The 23,122-nt window shown below is 41.3% G+C and overlaps 2 protein-coding genes across 4 annotated transcripts in view; one reads left to right on the forward strand and one right to left on the reverse strand.

The window, feature by feature from the left end:
* RPA1 (replication protein A1) overlaps window positions 1–11,850 on the reverse strand; it is a 56,819-nt gene extending 44,969 nt beyond the window's left edge. For both annotated transcript variants that reach the window (XM_046676545.1, XM_046676544.1), the window contains exon 1: window positions 11,733–11,850. In XM_046676545.1, the coding sequence (XP_046532501.1) occupies window positions 11,733–11,765 (33 nt within the window). In that variant the 5' untranslated portion in view covers window positions 11,766–11,850. The remainder of the gene's footprint in view (window positions 1–11,732) is intronic.
* Window positions 11,851–12,061: 211 nt separating this feature from the next.
* SMYD4 (SET and MYND domain containing 4) overlaps window positions 12,062–23,122 on the forward strand; it is a 41,125-nt gene continuing 30,064 nt past the window's right edge. For both annotated transcript variants that reach the window (XM_046674233.1, XM_046674235.1), the window contains exons 1-2: window positions 12,062–12,281; window positions 13,244–13,389. In XM_046674233.1, coding sequence (XP_046530189.1) covers window positions 13,256–13,389 — 134 coding nt within the window. In that variant the 5' untranslated portion in view covers window positions 12,062–12,281; window positions 13,244–13,255. The remainder of the gene's footprint in view (window positions 12,282–13,243; window positions 13,390–23,122) is intronic.

Consider the following 23,122-nt stretch of genomic DNA (forward strand, 5'->3'; position numbering starts at 1 on the left):
GAGACTCCACAAGGCCAGGTGAAGAAGAAGCATTAGAGAGTTATAAGCTGGAAAATTACTGGAGCTCACACAGGTTAGAGCACATTTGAGTTCCAACCAGCCAGAGTGGAGAGAACTTAATAAACACCTGGTACATTCCGTAGAGACCCCAAAAAGGCCATGCTTTAGAAATAGGACTAAACTAGACTCAAAAGTATAAGCTACTTTAGACCCACTCCAGTCTCAAAGGGATCAGTCGATCTGCAAGGAAATCAACAGTCTGCTAGGATAACTCAATATTCTTTAAGGAAATATACATAATCTAGACACTGAATAATGTAATATTCATAATGTCCAGTATCTAGTCAAAAATTACTAGAAAAAATATTATTTGGAGGTAGACACGGTAAGTTAAAGATATACGTTATAACCTTGAAGCAGCAGTTCTCAAACTGCAATCTGAGGGCTCCAGATCTTTTCAGGGGGTTCATAAACTCAAAACTATTTTCATTACCATAAACAAGATTTTGCGTTTCTCATTCTCAGTCACTCAGTACAATGAAAAACTCGCTGAAGGACTAATAAAACCTTACACTATTAACACTGATTAATGTCTGCTGGATGAAAAGTCAGTAGAAGAAACCACAGCAGAGGCACTTTCTAAAGACACAGCAACTTGTTGAATTGAAGAACAAGATACAGCATGAAGATTGAGTTAATATCTCTTCTGCAGAATTCTACTTTTGCTTTACAAATGGACAGATCTATAGATGGGGCTGGACTTGCTGTTTTGCTTGAATTCATCTGGAATCAGCACCAACTAATCATCTAGTAAGATCTTCTTTCATGTGAATGCTTGACAACAAACACAAATTATACTGAAATATTCAAACTGTTGAATCACTTTCTGAAACTCATGGTTTATCCTGGAACAGCTGTGTTGACATCTGCACTGATGGTGCAAAGCAGAAGTAGGTAAAACTACTGGTGCCTTAGCATAGCTACTATGCTATATATATAGCAATATTATATATATTGCACTATATATATATATATGTACAATGACTAGTAGTCGTATTCTTCACTGCCCTGAACACATGGTAGTGGGGGTCACTAAAGAATGAACCGCGGGGGCTGACCCAGCGGTGCAGCGGCTAAGGTCGCAAGCTCCACTTCAATGGCCTGGGGTTCACCGGTTCCGATCCTGGGTGCGGACATGGCACCACTTGGCAAGCCACGCTGTGGTACATGTCCCACATATAAAGTAGAGGAAGATGGGCACAGATGTTAGCTCAAGGTGGGCCTTTCTCAGCAAAAAGAGGAGGATTGGCAGCAGATGTTAGCTCAAGGCTAATCTTCCTCAAAAAAAAAAAAGAATGAATCCTGAAGAAGTAAAATTATTTATTACATTAAATCTTAACCCTTGAGCACAAAATTTTTTAACATTCTATGTAACAACACAGAAATATGCAAAAAGTACTTCTGCTGCATACTGAAATATGGCTGTCACCTCGAGGAAGAGCACAAGTGCAACTGTTGGAGTTGTAACTTGCACTAGCTACTGTTTTCATGGATCATCATTTTTACTTGAAAAGGCAAATGACAAACTATGGTTACAGTAGATATTTTCTCAAAAATAAACAAAGTGAGGGGCCAGCCCGGTGGTGTAGTGGTTAAGTTGGCACGCTCTGCTTTGGTAGCCCAGGGTTCACAGGTTCGGATCACAGGTGAGGACCTACGCACTGCTCATCAAGCCATGCTGTGGCAGCATCCCACATATAAAATAGAGGAAGACTGGCACAGATGTTAGCTCAGCAACAATCTTTCTCAAGCAAAAAGAGGAAGATTGGCAACGGATGTTAGCTCAGGGCCAATCTTCCTCACCAAAAAACAAACAAAAAACACAAAGGAAAAGAAAAGAAAAAAGAGCTTAAAAAACATATTAAAAAAAACAAGTGAGCCTGTTTTCAGGGAAAACAATAGTATCTGTTGCCAATAAAAGAATGTTCTGGTGAAAATCAGAACTTTTAAAAACTTGTATTCACCAACAATGAGCTTTACTGCTTCCCAATACTTACAGATTTCTGATTAAATCAACGGCGAGATTAATAAGCGTGAATTATTGTTACATAACAAAATATATCGATATTGGAAGATCTGCATAATGCAATGAACCAACACTTTCCAAATGACCAATGCATTACAAATAACGCATAGGTAAAAGATCCACCCAAAGCACAAGCTGGACCAGTTCTACATTCCAGCCAGCCTTTAAGAAACTACCATTTGTTAAGCTTTGATGTAGTATTAAAGGAAACTGTTTTTCTATTCAAAACACTTCTGACACCAAATGTGTGGGTTTTCCACACGAAGCAATCTCTGCAGAAACTAAATTCTAGGTGTCCTACGAGTCAGTTCAATTCTGACACTAACTACCCAGAGTTAGTGTCGACCCACGGGTTGAGGGCTCAGGCCCATGAGATTGTCCCATGCCCACTTCAGACACCAGTGGTCCCCAGGTTACCCACACTTCTGTTCAACTTGGCTACAAATTGAGGGTTCCCACGACCCCCTCCTCAGGCTCATGGAACTCAGGGACACACTTTACTTAGTGTTACTGGTTTATGATAAAAGATATTATAAAGACACAAATGAGCAAAGAGATGAAGAGGTACACAGGGAAAGGTCAGAAGCATAGGTAATTCTGTCCCTGCGGAGTTTGGGATGCATCACACTCCCTGCATGTAGATGTGCTCACCAACCCAGAAGCTCTGTGAACTCTGCTGTTTAGGGTTTTCTTTTGAAAGTCCCATTACATAGGAATGATTGATTAAATCACCAGCCATTGGTGATTAACTCAACCTCCAGCCTCTCTGGGGAGGTTGGGGTGGTTTGGGGCTGAAAGTTCCAACTCTCTAATCACATGGTTGGTTTCCCTGGTAATCAGTCCCCATTCTGAAGCTATGAGGTCCACCAAGAGTTATCTCATCAAGGTAAACTCAAGTATGGTTGAAGGGGCTTATTAGGAATAACAAAAAAAGTTCCTCCCACCCATATCATTCAGGAAATCCCAAGGGTTTTAGGAGCTGTGTGAGAAACTGGACAAAGAACAAATATATATTTATTATAATATCACAAGGATCAAAAAGGAAGCCTGAAAAGACTATTAAGCCAGCCCTGATGGCCTGCAGTTGAAGTTCGACACACTCTGCTTTGGTGGCCCAGGTTCAGTTCCTGGGCTGGAATCACACCACTCATCTGTCAGTAGCCATGCTGTGGTGGTGGCTCATATGGACAAACCAGAGGGACTTACAAGTACAATATACAACTAAGTACTGGGGCTTTGTGGAGGGAGAAAAAAAAAGAGAGAGGAACATTGGCAATAGATGTTAGCTCAGAGTGAATCTTTCCCAGAAAAAAAAAAATACTCCCCCTTTCTCCAACTACATATCTGAGGTCAGATTTCTTCATATAGTTCAATCAAAAAAAACATATATCAATATACTGAATGCAAAAGCTGATATATAAATCTAGCTGTCAAGTCTTCTAGCAAGCCAAATACTAAAGTAATGTGCAAAAACATAAAACAATGTCCCTTTCTATTTGTTTTGAAACATATAGCTATTTTCCCTAAAATGTTATTTATATTAACAAATGATTTTATTATTATTTTAAATGAATAAATATTTTAAAAGTATCTCAGTTATAATTTCAAACATGGTAAGGTAGATATAACCCACAAAAACAAAAGCTCTTGCTTTTTAAGAGTGTAAAAGCATTCTAAGGGGCCAGCCTGGTGGTGCAGTGGTTAAGTTTGCAGGTTCCGCTTCAGCGGCCCGGGGCTTGCCGCTTCGGATCCCGGGTGCGGACACGGCACCACTTGGCAAGCCATGCTGTGGTAGGCATCCCACACATAAAGTAGAGGAAGATGGGCATGGATGTTAGCTCAGGACCAGTCTTCCTCAGCAAAAAACAGAGGACTGGCAGCAGATGTTAGCTCAGGGCTAATCTTCCTCAAAAAATAAATAAATAGAGTATTCTAAGATCAAAACATTTGAGAACTACTCAAATGTTACAGACCGAACGTTTGTGTGTTATGCTCCCCCCCATTCATATATTGAAGCCCTAACTCCCAATGTGATGGCATTAGGAGACAGACACTTTGGAGTGTGGCTTTAATTAGTTTTAGATGAGGTGATAGGGATAGAGCCCCCATAACAAGATTAGTGCCCTTATAAGAGGAAGCAAGACCAGAGCTCACTCTGGAACTCTCCCCACATAAAGAAGAGTTCACATGAGCATACAGGGAGATGTCAGCTGCAAGCCAGGAAGACAGCCCTTACTCGGCACTGAATCTGCTAGCACCATGATCTTGGATTTCCCAGCCTCTAGAATAGTGAGAAATAAATCTGTTGTTCACACCACTCAGTCTATGGTATTTTGTTATAGTAGTCCAAACTAAGATGCACTGCCCTAAAGCAAGCATCAAAAAAGTAAAGCTAATAATGGAAATAAATCTGAATACTCAATCCAAAAATCAGGAAAAGCTAAAAAAAGAAAAAGAAACAACAAAGAATAGATGAGACAAATAGAAAAATGAAAAGCTTAAACCCAAACATGTAACTGTATTAAGTGTAAACGGTTCAAGTACTCCAATTAAAAGACAGAAATTGTCATAATGAATAAAAACGACCCAACTATTTGCTGTCTACCAGAAGTGTACTTCAAATATAAAAAGACAGATAGCTTAAAAATAAAACATTGGAAAAAATATATCTTTAATGGCAGGAAAAGTAGACTTCAGGACAAGGAATATTACCAGGGATAAAAAAGTACATTTCATAATAATAATAATAGGGTTGATTCCTGAAGAAGAAACAACAAAGATAAATGTGTGCACCTAAAGAGAGTTTCAAAATATATGAAGCAAAAACTGACAGAATTAAAAGAAGAAATAGGTACCTTCACCATTTAATTGGTGGTTTCACGATTCTTCTCTAAGTAACTGACAGTGTAAATAGACCAAAAAAAAAAAAAAAAAAGAATAAGAATATAAGAGACCAAACAATTTGACCTAATTAGATCATTAAACAATTGTAGAACACATTCTTTTAAACACAACTGGAACATTTTCATCAAGATAGTCCACATGCTGGGCCGTAAAACAAGTCTCAATAAATGTTCAAAGACTAAATTTATAGAGCACACCATCTGATGACACTGGAATTAAACTAGAAATCAACAACAACATGATATCCAGAAAACCTCTAAGTACTCGAAAGTTAAACAAGAAACTTCTAAATAACCTATCTATTGAAGAAGAAATCACAAGAGAAATTAGAAAGTACTATTAACAGAATGAAAATGAAAATACAATTTATCTAAATTGGTAGGATGTAGCCAGAGCAATGCTTAGAGGGAAAATTATAGCTTTAAATGCTTACATTAGAGAAGAGAAAAGGTCCAAAATTATTTATCTAACTTCCACCATAAGAAGCCAGAAAAAGAATAAATCAAACCCAAGTATGTAGAAGGAAGGAAATAACAAAAGAGCAAAAAACAAAGGAAACAGGAAATGGATAAACAATAGGAAAAAAACAATTGAGCCACAAGCTGGTTCTCTGAAAAGATCAATAAAATTGACAAAACCGCTAGCTAGACCGGTCAATAAAAAGAAAACATATTCTCAATATCAGGAATGAAAAAGGCATCACTATGAATCCTATATATATATATATATTAAGGATATAATAAGGGAATATTAGGGACAATTTTATGAAACAACTTAGATTAAATGGATAAATTCCTTGACAAATTAAGAAAACTGACATACAAAACGCAGAAAATCTAGATAGTTCTATATCTATTAAAGAAATTCGATTTATAATATAAAATACTCCAAGAGAGAAAACTCTAGATCCAGATGGCCTTACTGGTAAATTCTATCTAACATTTAAAGACAAAAAAATACCAATCTTACATAAATTCTTTCAGGAAATAGAAGAGAACACTTTCCAAATCATTTTATGATGTTAAAGGGCCTGGCCCGGTGGTGCAGCGCTTAAGTGTGCACATTCCGCTTTGGCAGCCCAGGGTCCACCGGTTCGGATCCCAGGTGTGGACGTGGCACTGCTCATCAAGCCATGCTGTGGCAGGCATCCCACACAGAAAGTAGAGGAAGATGGGCACAGATCTTAGCTCAGGGCCAGTCTTCCTCAGCAAAAAGAGGAAGACTGGCAGATGTTAGCTCAGGGCTGATCTTCCTCAAAAAAAAAAGAAAATCAATCATTTTATGATGTTAGGTTTATTCTGATAGAAAAAATAGCCATTCTAAGAAAGAAAAGCCTATATACCACTCATGAACGCAGATGCAAAAATGCTCAACGAAGTATTTGTAAATTAAATCTAGCACTATATAAAATGGATATAATATGCCATGATCAAGTAAAGTTTACCCCAAGAGGGCAAAGTTTACTCAACATTCAAAAATCCATCAGGGTAACTCATCACATTAACAGAATAAAGAACAAAACCCACAATCATCTCAATAGAGGTAGAAAAAGCATTTGACAAAATTCAATACTCATTTATTATAAAAAGTCTCTGCAAACTAGGAACAGAAGAGAGGCTCAAACTGATAGCAGGCATCTACCAAAAAGTCTACTGCCACCATACTTAATGGCAAAAGACTGAACAATTTCCCCCTAAAATCAGGAACAAGGCAAGGATATAGCTCTCATCACTTTTATTCAATATAGTATTAGAGCACTAGTGCAGTAAGGGAAGAAAAAGAAATAAAGGCATAAAGGATGAAAAGGGAAGAAATAAAACTATCTTTATTTGCAGATGATATGATCACGTGCATAGAAAATCCTAAGGAATCTACAAAAAACTACTATGTCAATTTAGCAAGTTGGCAGGATATAAGGTTAATATGCAAAAATCAATTGTATTTTTATATACTACCAACACACAACTGGAAAATGAAATTTCAAAAAATACTATTTTAATACCATCAAAAATAAAATAAATACTTAGGTCTAACAATATGTATGCAAGACCTGCACACTGAAAACTACAAAACACTGAGAGAAAGTAAAGAAACCTAAATAAACGAGATATATACCAAATCCATGGTTTCAAAGACTCAATGTTTGTAAGATGTCAACTGACCCCAAATTGATCTATAAAGGCAATGTTCTATCACTCAAAATCCTATCAGGCTTTATCAGAAATTGACAAGCTGATCCAAAATGTATACGAAAGTACAGAGAACCTAGATTCAGTAAAACAATTTTGAGAGTACGAAGCTAGAGAATTTACACTACCCAACTTCAAGATTTACTAAAAAAACTACAGTTATGAAGACAATATGGTATTGGTGTAAGCATCAACATATACAGCAGTGGCAGAATAGACACTCCAGAAATAGACCCACACGTATATAGATTAATTTCCAGAAACAGACCCACACATATATAGATTCATTTTATTAAAGGCAACAATGTAATTCAATGAAACTTTACAGTCTTTACAACAAATGGTGCTGGAACAACTGAGTATCTGCACAGGAAAAAAATGATCTATACACAATAGGTAAAAAAGTAAACTTGAAGGGCCGGCTCCGTGGCCGAGTGGTTAAGTGCGTGCACTCCACTGCAGCGGTCCAGGGTTCGGATCCTGGGCGCGGACATGGCACCGCTCATCAGGCCACGTTGAGGTGGCGTCCCACATCCCACAACTAGAAGGACCTGCAACTAAGATATACAACTATGTACAGGGGAGTTTGGGGAGATAAAGCAGAAAAAAAAAAAAAAGATTAAAAAAAAAAAGTAAACTTGAAATGGATTACAGACCTGAATAGAAACTAAAACTATAAAACTTCTAGAACAAAACACAGGACAAAAGATTTGTGACCCTGGGGTAGGCAAAGATTTCTTAAGACACAAAAACACAATTAAGAAAAGGAAAAAATAAGCTGGACTTCATCAAAATTTAAAACTGCTCTTCAAAAAACACCACTAGGGGCAGGCCCGGTGGCGCAGCGGTTAAGTGCGCACGTCCCACTTAGGCAGCCCGGGGTTCGCCTGTTCGGATCCCGGGTGCGGACATGGCACCACTTGGCAAGCCATGCTGTGGCAGGCGTCCCACATATAAAGTAGAGGAAGATGGGCATGGATGTTAGCTCAGGGCCAGCCTTCCTCAGCAAAAAGAGGAGGACTGGCAGCAGTTAGCTCAGGGCTAAACTTTCTCAAAAATAACCCCCAAAAACCCACCATTAAAAAAATGAAAGGGCAAGCCTCAGACTGGGAGAAAACTTATATTTAACAAAAGACATATCCAGATTAAATAAAGAATTCTTAACAACCAATTAATAAGAACATAACCCAATTTTTAAAATTTTATCAAATACAAATTAAAACCACAGTGAGATACCACTACACATTTACTAGAAGAGTTCAACTTAAACTGACAAAATTAAGCCTTGGTGAAGATATGGAGTGACTATAATTCTCATAACCACTTTGGAAAACAGTTTGGCAATTTCTAATAAACATTCAGTTACCATGACCCAGCAATTTCACTCCTAGGTGAGTGAATTTCCAGAGGAATGAAAATATATTTCCACAAAAAGACGCGTACATAAATGTCCATAGCCTCCTCATTCATAATAGCCAAAAAATGAAAATAACTCAAATGTTCAACAACAACAGGGAAATAAATTGTGTTTACTCATACTATGGACTACTTGGCAATAAAAAGGTGCAAACTACTGAAACATCGTGGATAAATCTCAAAAAACGTTTTGCTGAGAGAAAGCCAGACACAAAAGAGTACATACTGTTTGATTCCATTTACATGAAGTTTGAGAACAGTCAAAACTAACTTATAGAGATAGATAGCAGAACCTAGAGCAGTGATGGGAGGCGGGGCAGGGGATGGGGAAGGAGCAGGAGACTGGGGTGATGTTGTTTACAGGAGTGGATACTTGTTATCGTACATATTCATTACATATATTCCAGTTTTTATTATATGTAAATCAAACTGAACTTCCATAAACATGATTTTAAAAAGCAGCAGTTTGTGGAGAACAGAACTGGGGCAAGGTGGAGCAGAAGATCAGCAATTTCATCAAACACCTTTCTGTTCTATTTGATTTTAAAACCACACGTATGTGTTACTTTGTTATTCTTTTTAATTTAAGTTGTGTCATCATAAATAGTGAATATAAGATTTACTCTTCTAGGACATACAGCATGATATGTACACTTCAGACAAAACCACCTTAACTGTTCCAAATTAACATTGCTAACAAAAATACAAAGCAACAGAATGTAATAGTCAAGGGCACATGCGTTCAAATCTTCACTCCATCAACAAACTACTTAACTTCTCTGCACTTTAATTTCTTCATCTGTAAGTTGGGGGTAATGATAAAAATCTACCTTACAAGGTTACCATAAGTAGTGACTATTATAAGGTATCTGGCACACTGGAAATAGTCAAAAATATTAGTTCCCTTCCTCTTTGTTACCCAATTACTTATGATACAAATACTATTTATTCTATTTACCACAATAGTTCCATGCATAACCCCTTATTTTATGATGTTAGCTCTTGCCCAAAATGCCTCTACTATTTGTGTGTTAGTTGCTTACCCTTTTGGGCCTGTATCTTTGGAACTAAAATAATTCTACTCGCTTTAGCTGATAATCAAAGTTGACAAAGGTTTTCCACACTCTGTTACCACAAACACACACAAAAATTTTCTTTGTCATTTATAAATAAAATCTAAGTAATATGTCATCTAACGCTGGAAATTATGTTTCCAAAATTTTGAACATGGCAAAAACCAATCAAATTATTTAAATAACACCATGATCCTTCTTTTCAAAAGTGAAGAGTAATTCCTAACTTGTCTTAAAGGCATAAGGTAGCAGCTGTAAAGTAAATGAGGACTACAACTTGCAATCACTTCTCAGGTCTAATTATTCCTAATTTACTCACTCACTCAACTCTGGCAACTGTTCTTCCCAATCCATCTCTGTCCCTTTCTTTTCAACACCTCATACGCACCTAGCTAACATTTATTGGGCACCTCAAACTTGCCAGCACTGCTCCAGGTATGAGACTATGCTAAGCAAAAAACAGGCATAATTTCGGGTCTCAAAGAATTTACAATCCAGCAGGGGAGACAAAAAGTAACTGATATTAATCAAATAAACAACAAATAAATGTAAAATTACATCTGTGATTACTAATAATAGATAACATATACTAAACACTCTGTATCAGGAGTGGACTAAGCACTTTAAATGTAATAGGTCACTTAATCCTCCCACTAACCTTAGGCAAGAGGTACTAGGTATCATTACCCTCATTCTACAGAAGAGGAAAGGCAGAGTTTAGTATCTTGCCCAAAGCCACACAACTAAGAAGTGAACAAACAGGAATTACGGTCTCAAAATAAAGGGATTTAGCCTACTAAGGGAAGTCAAGGAAGGCTCCTCTGAGAAGTAACTGAGCTGAGATATGAAGATTTTGTTGGCCAGTGAAGGGTGAGTAAAGAACCACCTAGGCAGTGGGCAGAGGGAAAAGAATGTACAAAAGCCCTGTGGAAAGTAAGAGTATGGAATATACTAGGAGTTTAAATTAAAAAAAAAAAAAGCAGGAAAGGGGGAGAGAACACGTGGGAATATGCTATGATGGGAATGGTAGGAAGATGGTTATACTCGAGGGAAGTGAGTAGTCCAGGCAAGAAACCATGGTGACAGTGTGGATAGAAAGAAGTAAACGGATTTAAGAGATATATGCGGAGGTAAAACACACCGGACTCGGTGATGGACTAGACATCCAGGGTGATGGAATTTACAGGAAGAATGATTCCACAATTTCTGGCTAGCACGACTTAACGGATAACGGTGCCATTCATCCAGATAGGGAACAGAGACCCAACTTAGGAAGACAATGTATTTGCTTTAGGACATGTTGAATTTAAAACGCCTTTGAGATATCAGGTAGGCAGACAGATGATGAAGGTCTGTCTTTCAGAGTAAGGGTGGCTCCGGACAAAGACATTAGTCAGCAAGTGACATACAGATGGTAATGAGGTTGCCTTGGGAGGAGAGGGCCTAGAGTAGAGCCTTGAGTCAACAAAAATTTACAAAGACGGACCTGCTAAGACAGACCGACCAGCCAAGCTGAGCCACAAAAGCCAAGAGAAGAGGATGCTATCAGAAGGAAGAAACGCTCAAGACTCAAACGCTGCTGAGAACGCTGCTAAGTTGAAAACTGAAAAGAGTCTGTTGGATTTAGCGACGTGGAGGGACTGCTAACTTGAGCCAAGGACACTTCTATAGTGATCAGAGGAGGGAGCGACTGGAGCTGGTCAGAGGGGTAACGGGAGATGAAGAAACGAAACAGGTGGAAACAGACAAGTCTGGAGAAGTTCGGCTGTGAGTGGGGGAAGGGGAGGAGATCGAGAGGATGCGGGAGGGAGATGCGAGAACATCAACAGTTTGTTTTGCTTCGTTTTCTTAAGCAGGAAAAACACGAGCATGTTTAAAAGACGATAGGAAAAATCCTTTAATTCCAGGAAGTCACCTGGCGCGCCACCGCCCCCCCCCCCCGCCGCGACTCCCGTTACCTTCTCGTCTCGCACTGTCTCCCCATCGCCCCCAGCTCCTCTCCCCCGTCTCCACCCGCTCCGCCCTGAGGCGCACAGCCGCCCCGGCCCGCCGGCGTCTGCTCACCGCAATGGCCCCCTCGCTCAGATAGCCCACCATGGCTCCAACGCGCCAACTCCCGCGCTCAGGCTCCTGCGCAGCCCGGACTTGGCTCCCGGGGTCCGGCGCGCTCCAAAGCAATTGGCCCGAGATGCTGCGTGCACCGCCTCCCGACGTGCGCACGGCACAGGGGGCGGGCCTACGGGCAGAGCAGCCCTCTCATTGGCCGAGGCGCGGCGGGCGGCCTACGTGCCCCGCCCGAGCCCGGGTTGCGGGCCCGGTCACAGGCTGGCGGGGCCTGGGGGCGGGGCGCCGGGCCGCGGGGCGCGCGGGGTGACGCGAACGCCGCCAAGCGCGCGGCTGGACCAGTTCCGGGAGCCGCCGGAGAGGGCCCTCGGACTCACAGCCGCTGGGCTCGAGGCGGGCTGACCGGCTGGTGCCCAGCGGAGGATTAGAGCTGTTTCTTGAGAACTCTGCTGCTAAATGTAGTCAAAGAAGTGACTTGATTCCAGCAACCCAGTGCTCCGTTCCCGCCGGTGCCACACCCTGCGCTTGGCACAGTGGGGGTCTCTGAAGGTAAATAAGCCCCGGTCCCTGCTCTCAGAGGAGAGCACAGTCTGTCGAGGGATTTTCCTCTGTGAGTAGCCCTAACTCAAGGTAGACACGGAATGAACTCCAGGAGAGACACAAAGTATGCTGCGATCACGGAAAATCAGGGAAGGCTTCCCAGAGGAGGGGCCATTTGAACTGAGTCTTGAAGGCTGTGTGGAAATTTGCCAAGTGGACTCCACGTGAGGGCTGGGATGCTCCTGGAGGAAGGAATAGTCTTTGCAAAAACTAGGGCGATGTATAGCCTGGTAAGGTGGGGTTAGCTTTCAGTAGTTCAGGATGGGAGGATACAGAGGAAGAAATGAGACTTGAGCATTAGGAAGTAAGCCAAGGGTCCAATAATGAAGGGTTTGTACTGGGCTTCGCTATGCCGGCAGGCGCACTGATGAATTTAAGGCAAAGGACTGACTTCTGCCTCAATGTGGAAGATGGACTGAATTGCAGGGTGGGGGTACCGAGGACATGGAGACTAGTTATGACGTTCTAGAAAGAATGCCGGATGAGAGATGGTGAGGGCTTGAACTGAAGGAAGGACCTGGGGATGGAAAGAAGCAATGGAACTGTGTAAGAGAGAGAAATGCTGGTTAACTTAATTGTTGGGCAGAGTGAGAAAGAAAATCTGGGCTGTCTCTCAGGTTTCTGACTTGAGCGCTAGGTAGATAGAGGTCTAAGAGGACACGGATGGTGGCCAACTGACCGCCTATTGGTGCCTGGAACAGAGCAGGCTTTGGGTGGATATTTCTGAATGAAAGGATGCTGAGTGAATTGGTGTGAGAAAGCGTAGATCCTTCCTCTGCATGTAAACAACTGTAGGAAAAGACCACGAGAATGGATTTTGTTGCTTCATGCTGGCTTGAATGGAATCTTGATTTTCTAGAATAGTGCATTTGTGGAAATCTGAATGCCTTATTTTCTTCTTCATTTTATAGGGCTAAAGTAACATGGATCTGCCCGTGGAGGAGTGGAAATCATACATCCTTCAGAAGTGGGCTTTGCTCCCGAAGTCCGTTCAGGTCACAATTTCTAAAGCAGAGACTCTGAGCGATATCTTTCTTCACTCCTCTTCGCTTCTTCAGTAAGTGAAAGGAAGCTTTAACCAGGGAAATTTTTGATCTGCAAAATGTTCTCTTTTGTCATTTGCTCTCAAGTTATATCTCTTTTTAATGGAAGGATTAGGTTCAGATTTTAATATTTTGGGGCATTCAGCAATCCTTGCTGTCATCCCCATTTTCTCTAACCTGTTATAGAACAGGTAGGAATGCTGTTTAGCTTTTGCAGTGTCAATGTTATGTTTCAATAGTCAGCACCTTGCTGTAGTCACTAGGCTGCGAACCCTGCCATATCCCAAAGGATACAGTGGAGATTTATTAGCTGCACATAGAAATTCATGAGAGCTGGTATTTGGAAAAGACCTTAGAGGTCATATAGTCTAATCCCAGTGGTTTTCAGGCTCTCTTGACTACACTCCTCAGTAAGAAGAATACTTTACATCGCAACCTAGTGCACACATACATAGAAAACTGAAACAGGAGCTTCCCCAAACTTCATTCAGTGAATTTATTGATTGCCTATTTTGTGCCAGCCACTGTGCTATATGTTTAGTGAACAAAAAAAATAGATCAGTAAACAAAAAATAGACAAAGATTCTTACCTTTGAGGAGGCTAATTCTAGCAAGGAAGGACGGACAATAAACATGATAAATAAGTATTTAACATGTTAAAGGTGATAAGTACAGTAGGAAAAAAAGAACAGGGTAGGGGAAACAGGTGGTGCCAGGAGCAAGAGTGCAGGTTGTTGTAGTAAGTAGTGGGGTCAGATATGCCTCACTGGGCCAGCCTGGTGGTGTCGTGGTTAAGTTCGCACACTCTGCTTCAGTGGCCCAGGGTTCACAGCTTCAGATCTCAGGCATGGACCTATACACCACTCATCAAGCTATGCTGTGGTGGTTACCCACGTATAAAATAGAGGAAGATTGGCACAGGTGTTAGCTCAGGGCCAATCTTCCTCAAGCAAAAAGAGGAAGATTGGCAACAGATGTTAGCTCAGGGCCAGTCTTCCTCACACACACACAAAAAAGATAATGTCTCATTGGAAAAGTGAAAGTAGAGCTAAGTCTTGGAGATACAGGAGTTAACAAAGTAGAAATCTGAGAGAGGGGCATTCCAGGCACAGATCCTAAGGCAGGAGAGTGTCTGGTACCTTCAAGCAACAGCAGGAAGGCCCATGTGGATGCACAGAGTAAGCCAGAGACAGTGGTAGGAAATAACATCACAGAGGTAATAGGATGTGCACAGGGGTTGGGGGAGAGCAGGTGCCACAAATCTTACTGGCCCTTGTAAGTACCTTGTCTTTTTACTCTGAGGAGGAAGTTATTGCAAGGTGTGGTAGGCAGATTTCTAAAGGTGGGCCCCCCAGCGTTCCTGTCCCCTGGTTGTTCAATCTAACATTAACCTAAGCACTGCTGTCAAGGGATTTTGCAGATGTAGTGAAAATCCCAAATAAATTGACCTTGAGATACAATTATCTGGGTGGGCCTAACCCAATCAGGTGAGACCTTTAAAAGCAGAGAGTTTTTTCCAACTGGTAGCAGAAAGGGAAGTCAGAGAGATTCAAAGCAGGAGATTTGAATGCACTTTGCTGACTTCAAAGATGGAGGGGACCACATGGCAAGGAATGCAGGCAGCCTCTAGAAGCTGAGAGTGCTTCCTGGTTAATAGCAAGGAATGGGGCCCTCAGACCTACAATTGCAAGGAACTGGCTTCTGTCAACATCCTGAATGAGCTTAGAAGCGGATTCTTCCCCAGATCCTCCATATAAGTGGCCACCTTGATCAGCCTTGTGAGACCCTAAGCAGAGAACCCTGTCGAGCCTGCCTGAACTTCTGATCTATGAACTGTGAGGATAATAACTGGGTATTGTTTTAACCTGCTGAATGTGTGCTGATACGTTACACAGCAATAAGAAACTACTTCACAGGGTTTTGAGAGAATAGTGATATGATCTGACTACATTTTAAAGTAGAGGTCAGCAAACTGTAGCCTGCAGGGTAAATCCATCCACTGTCTGTTTTTGTATGGCCATCAGCTAAGAATGGTTTTTACAGAGAAACATTTGCGGTTGATTTGGTGATAGGGAACACTGGCTTTGAATTCCAGTTAAGCAAAATGGTATCTATTAAAAAAAATATCCAGGGGCTGGCCCCGTGGCCGAGTGGTTAAGTTTGCCCAGGGTTTCACTGGTTCGGATCCTGGGCACGGACCTAGCACCGCTCATCAGGCCATGCTGAGGCCATGTCCCACATGCCACAACTAGAAGGACCCACAACTAAAGATATACAACCATGTGCCAGGGGACGTTGGGGAGAAGAAGGAAAAATAAAATCTTAAAAAAAAAATCCGTTCTTCTCATTAGTAGACCTGTATTATGAAAAAGTTGTACTGAATTATTATTATATTTTGAATTTTGTCAATAAAAAGTTTCTACAAACGTGTTTTCTCTTTTTTGTGTGAGTACCTATGTAATAGCCTCAATTTTACCTCTTGGCCCACAAAGCCTAAAACTTTACTCTCAGGCTTTCTACGAACGTTTGCTGGCCCCTGTTTTAAAGGATCACCCTGGCCGCTGTGGTGAGGATAGGCTGTCCGAGGAGCAGGAGGGGAAATACAGACCTGTTGGGAGGCTATTGCATTAGTGCGGCTGAGAGAGGAGGTGATGGTAACTTGGACCAGGGTGGTGCTAGTGGGAGTGATGAGAAGTGGTTGGATTCTGATGGTAGATTTAATAGCATTTCCTGACAGAAAGGATACAATATGTTAGAAAGTGAGAGAGGTAAAAAGTGACTCTAGGAAGTCAGGCCTATGGGGCCAAAGGTAGAGGATGAAATTAGCATCACCTCGGAAGGCTGCAGAAGGAGCTATTTTGGGAAGACAGATCAGGGGTTCATATTTCAGCTGGAGATGTCTAGTAGACATCCAAGTGGAGATGTCTAAATGGGCATGGAGTTTAGGAGAGAGGCCTGGGCTAGAGATAAATCTGGGAATTGTACGTGGCATTTTGAGCTGTGAGACTGGTTAAGTTCACCAAGGAAGAAGGTGTAGATGCTTATTGCATCTGATGTACTTTTTTTTTTTTGGATGAGAAAGATTGTCTCTAAGCTAACGTCTGTGCCAGTCTTCCTCTATTTTGTACGTGGGACGGAGCGTTGTGCAGGTCCACGCCCGGGTCAGAACCCACGAACCCTGGGCTGCCCAAGCGGAGCATATGAACTTAACCACTACACCACCTGGCCAGCCCCTGCATCTGATGTACTCTATATTTTCCCTCCTACTTATCGCATTTAAAAAATACTAATCAGGACCCACTAATTTGATTTCATGACCCACTGACTGCGTCGTGACCGCACTTTGAAAAATAATGTCTAAACCTCTACAGGATCTGTGGATTCCCTTTACAGAATTTCCAGAAACAATGGAGAACTGCTGATGAAAACTTTGAATAATAGGCAGAGATTTCCTAAGATAGTTGATACAGTGTACTAACCAGCAAAAGGGAATAATCTGCAAGAATCCTTTGACATTTTGGTGCACTGGAAGAAATGTAAATCAAAGAAGAGGATTTGCCTGATTGTTTAATATTGGCATTCCTCGAGACTCCAGCCTAGGCTCTCTTTCCTTTTCACTCTGTATTCTCAACTCGTGCAGCTTCATCCACACCCATGACATCAGTTACCTCCTATATGCTGATTACTCTTCAAATTATATCTCCAGCCCTCACTCCTCCTCTGAGACTCAAATCTCTAAATCCAGCTGACTGCTTAAAAGTCTCAAAAGTACTTACAATTCAACATATCTAAAATCAAACTCACAATTTTGCCCTCAAAATTAGATTCCCTTCCAGTGGTCCCTATCTTGGTGAATTGCACTACCTTATTTCAGTTCCTAAAACTGGGAACCTGTGAAACATTCTGTGTTAAAATGCTGCCATGGCGGCCAGCCTGGTGGCGTAGTGCTTAGGTTCAGGCCTTCTGTTTCAGCAGCCTGGGGTTGGAGGGTTCAGATCCCAGGTGCAGGCCTGCATGCCACTTATCAAGCCATGCTGTGGCAGACGTCCCATGGGTAAAATGGAGGAAGATGGGCACAGATGTTAGCTCAGGGCCAGTCTTCCTCAGTAAAGGGAGGAGAATTGCTAACGGATGTTAGCTCAGGACTAATCTTCCTCCAAAAAAAAGAGCTGCCGTGATCTTCCACCTGTCCATGTCAGACCATTGTGATCCCTTAGTGAATTACCCTACCCTCTGTCCAGTTGCTGCCCAGAAACCTAGGAGTCATACCTGATTTTTCCTTCTTCCTCACCCACCATCTTAAATCTATTCCCAAATTTTGTCCATTGTAGGACCATGAATGCTAGATTTCTTTCACATTTGGCAAATAGGACTTCTGCTTCTGGGTAGGATATAATAGGTCACAATAGGCAATGCTCCATTACAACTAAAACAAAATTGGTAGTTAAATTCATAAAATAATTGTATTTTTAAACACGTTAGAGAGCAACGAGGACTAGATGGAGTAAAATTCCAAAGAGGGAAGGCTCCTTCCTAGGTGATCACTAGCGGTTGTCTTTTCTGAGGGTGGTTAAAGGCTGGGGATCAGGCTGGCCCTAAGCACAGGGACACCCTGGGGGAAACTGAAACCGCAGACGTCTCGGCTGTCATTTGGGGCTGATGTGATGGATTGGAAACTAGAGGAGGCCCAAGCTCAAGGCCCAAATCCAAAGTCAGTTCGCCTCATGGGATGTTTACTGAGTTCTCAGAAAGTACAGGAGGCCAACCAAAAAGGCAGAATGAAATCTCCTGCAGTCTTGCAGTGCTGAGGACCAAAATCCCACTAGTGGAAAGGGGCCTGCAACACAATCTCCCTGTGAAGACATTTGCCAGGTTTTGAACTTCTGTGGTGTCCTAAGTTCAAAATCAAAGTTCAGAATGTCCTGAGACCAAAGCCTTTGGGCATGAGGAGAGAGAGACCTTCTAGGCTCTTAACCAAAACCTCAGGAGGGCCACACACAAGAACTGAGAAACCAGAGGTGTGCTGAGTTTCAATAAAACTGTAGCCCAACCCTAATCCAACTCAATTCTTGATTGGCTAAAGGTAGGCCAGCCCCTCTTCCTATTTTCCTAACATAGGAAAGGGGGCACTTTCATAGAAGATGTCATCTAGCTTTTATGCACAGTGTCAGGAATACAGTTAAAAATTATTAAATGTGCAAAGGGGCATAAAAATGACCAATACTGAAGAGAGAAAATAAATATTAGGAGTAGATCGGGGTCGGCCCGGTGGCGCAGCGGTTAAGTGCATACATTCTCCTTTGGCGGCCCCGGGTTCGCCGGTTCGGATCCCGGGTGCAGACATGGCACCGCTTGGCAAGCCATGCTGTGGTAGGCGTCCCACATATAAAGTAGAGGAAGATGGGCATGGATGTTAGCTCAGGGCCAGTCTTCCTCAGCAAAAAGAGGAGGATTGGCAGTAGTTAGCTCAGGGCAAATCTTCCTCAAAAAAAAAAAAGAAGAATATACAACTATGTACTGGGGGGCTTTGAGGAGAAAAAGGAAATAAATAAAATCTTTATTAAAAAAAAAGGAATAGATCAACTGATGTCCACTTACAAGATTTAGTAGACAAGGATTTAAAAGAACTATGAATAATGTATTTAAGGAAATAGAGGAAAAGTTGTACAAAGTAGGTAGAAAGATAGATTTCAGCAGAGAATTGGAATCTATACAAAAGAATCAAATGGTGGTACTTAGAGTAGTCAGAGTTGTAGCGACAAAGTAGAATGGTGGTTGCCAGGGGCTGGGGGTGTGGGGATGGGGTTATTGTTTAATGAGTATAGAGTTTCAGTTTTACAAGATGAAAAGGGTTACGGAAATGGATTCTGGTGATGGGCCATAACGTTATGAATGTATTTAATACCACTGAACTATATACTTTAAATGGTTAAGATGGTAAGTTTTATGTGATGTCTAACTACAGTAAAGACAATTTTTTAAATGATTGAGACAAAAAGAATCAAATGGACTTTCTAGAATTCAAAAATAACATAACTGAAATTAATCCAATTCTTAAGCTTGATAGCAAAGTGGACACTGTGGAACACAGGATTAGTAAGTTGGTTTACAGGTCAATAAAAAACAAAATGAAGGGGCTAGCCCCGTGACCAAGTGGTTGGATTTGCACGCTTCACTTCGGCGGCCCAGGGTTTCACCAGTTTGGATCCCAGGCACAGACATGGCACCGCTCATCAGGTCATGCTGAGGCAGCGTCCCATGTAGCACAACCAGAAGGACCTACAGCTAGAATATACAACTATGTACTGGGGGGCTTTTGGGAGAGGAAGAAAGAAGAAAAAAAGATTGGCAACAGATGTTAGCTCAGGTGCCAATCTTTAAAAAAAAAAGCATAGGGAAAAAAGAATGGAAAAAATGATACAGCACATAAGAGATATATGGGACACAATCAGATGGTCTAACATACTTTTAAATGGAGTCTCAGGAAAGAAGACAGAGAGTGGGGCAGAAGGAATATTCCAAAAGGATGGCCACAAATTTTCTAAAACATAAAGGACATCAACCCACAGATTCCAGAAGCTCAGCAAATCCCAAGCAGTGTAAACATAAATAAAATCACACCTAGGGACATCGGACTAAACTGCCAAAGACTAGAGAAAAAAGGAAATCCTAAAAACAACCAAAGAAAAAAGACACATTGCCTTTATGGGAATGAGAATGAGACTGTGGAAGCTGGGTGACAATTGAATGGCACATTTAAAGCCCCGAAAGAAAAACGGAGCAAAACAGAACTTGGCAACCTAGAATTCTACACCTGATGAAAACACCTTTCAAAAATGAATGCAAAATAAGGATATTTTCAGACAACAAAAATCTGAGAGACTGCATCTGCAGATTAGAGGTACAAGAAATACTGAAGGAAGTTCTTCAGGTTAAAGAAAGAATTATTCCAAATGAAAGCACTCAATTGCAGGAAGGAATGAAGAACACCAGAAAAGGTAAATATGTGGGTAAATATTTTTAAATTCATTATTTAAAACAATGATAGTAATAATGCCTTATGGAGTTTAAAACATTTAGAAGTAAGACATGAGAACAGTACAAAGGGCAAGATGGGTAAGTGGAGTTTAATTGTTGTGAGGTTCTTGTATTGTTTGGGAAATGGTCAAAATACCAACTGAAAATAGTGATAAATCAGAGATTCATTTTGAAATCTTCAGGATAACCACAAAAATATGAATACAAATTTATTTTATTTTGTTAAATACAAAATCTGCCATTTTTTTTAAAGATTTTTTTTTTTCCTTTTTCTCCCCAAAGCCCCCCAGTACATAGTTGTATATTCTTCGTTGTGGGTCCTTTTAGTTGTGGCACGTGGGACGCTGCCTCAGCGTGGCTTAGATGAGCAGTGCCATGTCCGTGCCCAGGATTCGAACCAACGAAACACTGGGCCGCCTGCAGTGGAGCGCGCGAACTTAACCACTCAGCCACGGGGCCAGCCCCTGAATACAAATTTATAATCAAGTTAATTCTCCCTCATTTTCTCATGCGGCAGGCAGAATAATAGACCCCAAAGATGCTCATGTCTTAATCCCTGGAATTTGTGAATACGTTAGGTTACATGATAAAGGGAAATTAAGGTTGCTAATCAACGAATTTTAAGATAGGGAGAGCAGCCTGGATTATCCAGGTGAGCCCAGTGCAATCACGAGGGTCCTTAAAAGTGGAAAAAGGAGGCAGAAGAGGAGAGTCAGAGGTAAATGTGACTATGGAAGAAGGTCAGAGAGATGCAACGTTGCTGGCTTTGAAGAGAGAGAGAGGAAGCCAAAGAAAATGGACATGGGGCCGGCCCCGTGGCACAGCCGTTAAGTGCGCACATTCCACTTTGGCGGCCCAGGGTTCGCCGGTTTAGATCCCAGGTGTGGACATGGCACTGCTTGGCAAGCCATGCTGTGGCAGGCGTCCCACATATAAAGTAAAGTGGGCATGGATGTTAGCTCAGGGCCAGTCTTCCTCAGCAAAAAGAGGAAGATTGGCAGCAGTTAGCTCAGGGCTAATCTTCCTCAAAAACAAAAAAAAGTGGACAGCCTCTAGAAAGTGGAAAAGGCAAGGAAACAGATTCTCTCCTAGAATGTCTGGAAAACAGCACCTCCCTACCAATGCCTTGATCTCAGCCCACTGAGACCCATGTCAGACTTCTGCCCTTCAGCACTGGAAGATAATAAATTGTTGTTTGTTTTAAGCCACTGATTTTGTGGTAATTTGTTACAGCAGCAACAAAAAACTAATACACTCCCTTTACTTCCTTAAGCCAAATTACTATCAGTAGCTAGACCGTCACAATAGCTTCCTAAGTGGTTTCCCAGATCCATCCTTGCCTCCCTCCAAGCTATGTTCTATACCACAACAGGAATCATTTTTCAAAACACAAATCAGATCATATTGCTCTCACTTAAAACCTTTCAGGAGTTTCTTTTGCTCTTACAATGAAGACTAAAATTCTGTATATAGCCAGTAAGACATTGCAGTCTGACCGCTGCCGGTCTCTCTGGCCTCCTCTCTCACCACACTCCCCTTTCAGACATATTGCCCTTCCTTTAGTTCTTGATGTGCTCTCTGCTGCTTCTCACCACATGGCCTTTACTTAGGGAATTTCTTCTGCCTGAAATGCTTTGCCTAGCTCCTCTCCGTTCCACCATGCCCTAAGAACTAATTGACTTCAGCTCAGCCTCCAGAATCAGCCAAATCTTTCTCAAGAAAGCCTTCTCTGAGTTCCAGCTGGATCATCTTCATTTTGGGGTTTTTTTTATTCTTATTTTTTTTAACTTTATTAACTTTTGTGAGGGAGTTTGGCCCTGAGCTACCGTCTGTTGCCAATCTTCCTCTTTTTGCTTGAGATTGTCACTGAGCTAACATCTATGCCAACCTTCCTCTGTTTTATGTGGGATGCCACCACAGTGTGGCTTGATGAGCGGTGTTAAGTCTGTGCCTAGGCTCTGAACCCATGAACCCTGGGCTGCCGAAGCAAGCTGGCAAACTTAACCACTATGCCACTGGGCTGGCCCCAATCTTCATTTTTTATACTTACAACACTGTATACCTTTCTTTTTTATATTTGTGTGATCATTTTATTAACGTCTATCTTTACTACTTATAAACACTACAAGCCAAGGACCATGTCTATATTTGTTTGTCTTTCTGTAGACAAGAATAGTGCAGTGTCAAAAAAATGGGTACTCAATAAGTATTGATTGAATGACAGTTTGGTAAAGCTCTTACTTCAGTGACTGGCACATATTAATACTCAACTTGACACATAAATGAGTCATATTGTATGACTCATATATATGCAGACACATAAACACAGACCTTTCAAGACCAAGGTTGAAATCTTCATCTTTGTGTCAGCAACCATCACAGTGTGTGGCACATAGGGGGCACTCAGATTTTAGTTGAATGAAATAATGAGTTCAGTGTGGAGCCTTGCCAGTTCAGGTTCTAGGTATAATTAGGGTTATACTTCTTTTTTTTGCTTGGTCTGTTTCTTTTTTATAAATGTTAGTAAGATATAAATACGTTCTCATTGTAAAAGATTGACACATATCTAATAAAGTAAAACATGAAAGTTTCCCACTTACCCTTCTCCTCACTCTGTTTCACAGATAGAACCACGGTTTATTAGAGCTTTTTGGTTCTTTTTACATATTCTCATACATTTGTAGATAAATGAGCACATATATTTTTTTT

This window comes from Equus quagga, chromosome 11 (assembly GCF_021613505.1).
Source record: "Equus quagga isolate Etosha38 chromosome 11, UCLA_HA_Equagga_1.0, whole genome shotgun sequence".
Lineage (NCBI taxonomy): Eukaryota > Metazoa > Chordata > Mammalia > Perissodactyla > Equidae > Equus > Equus quagga.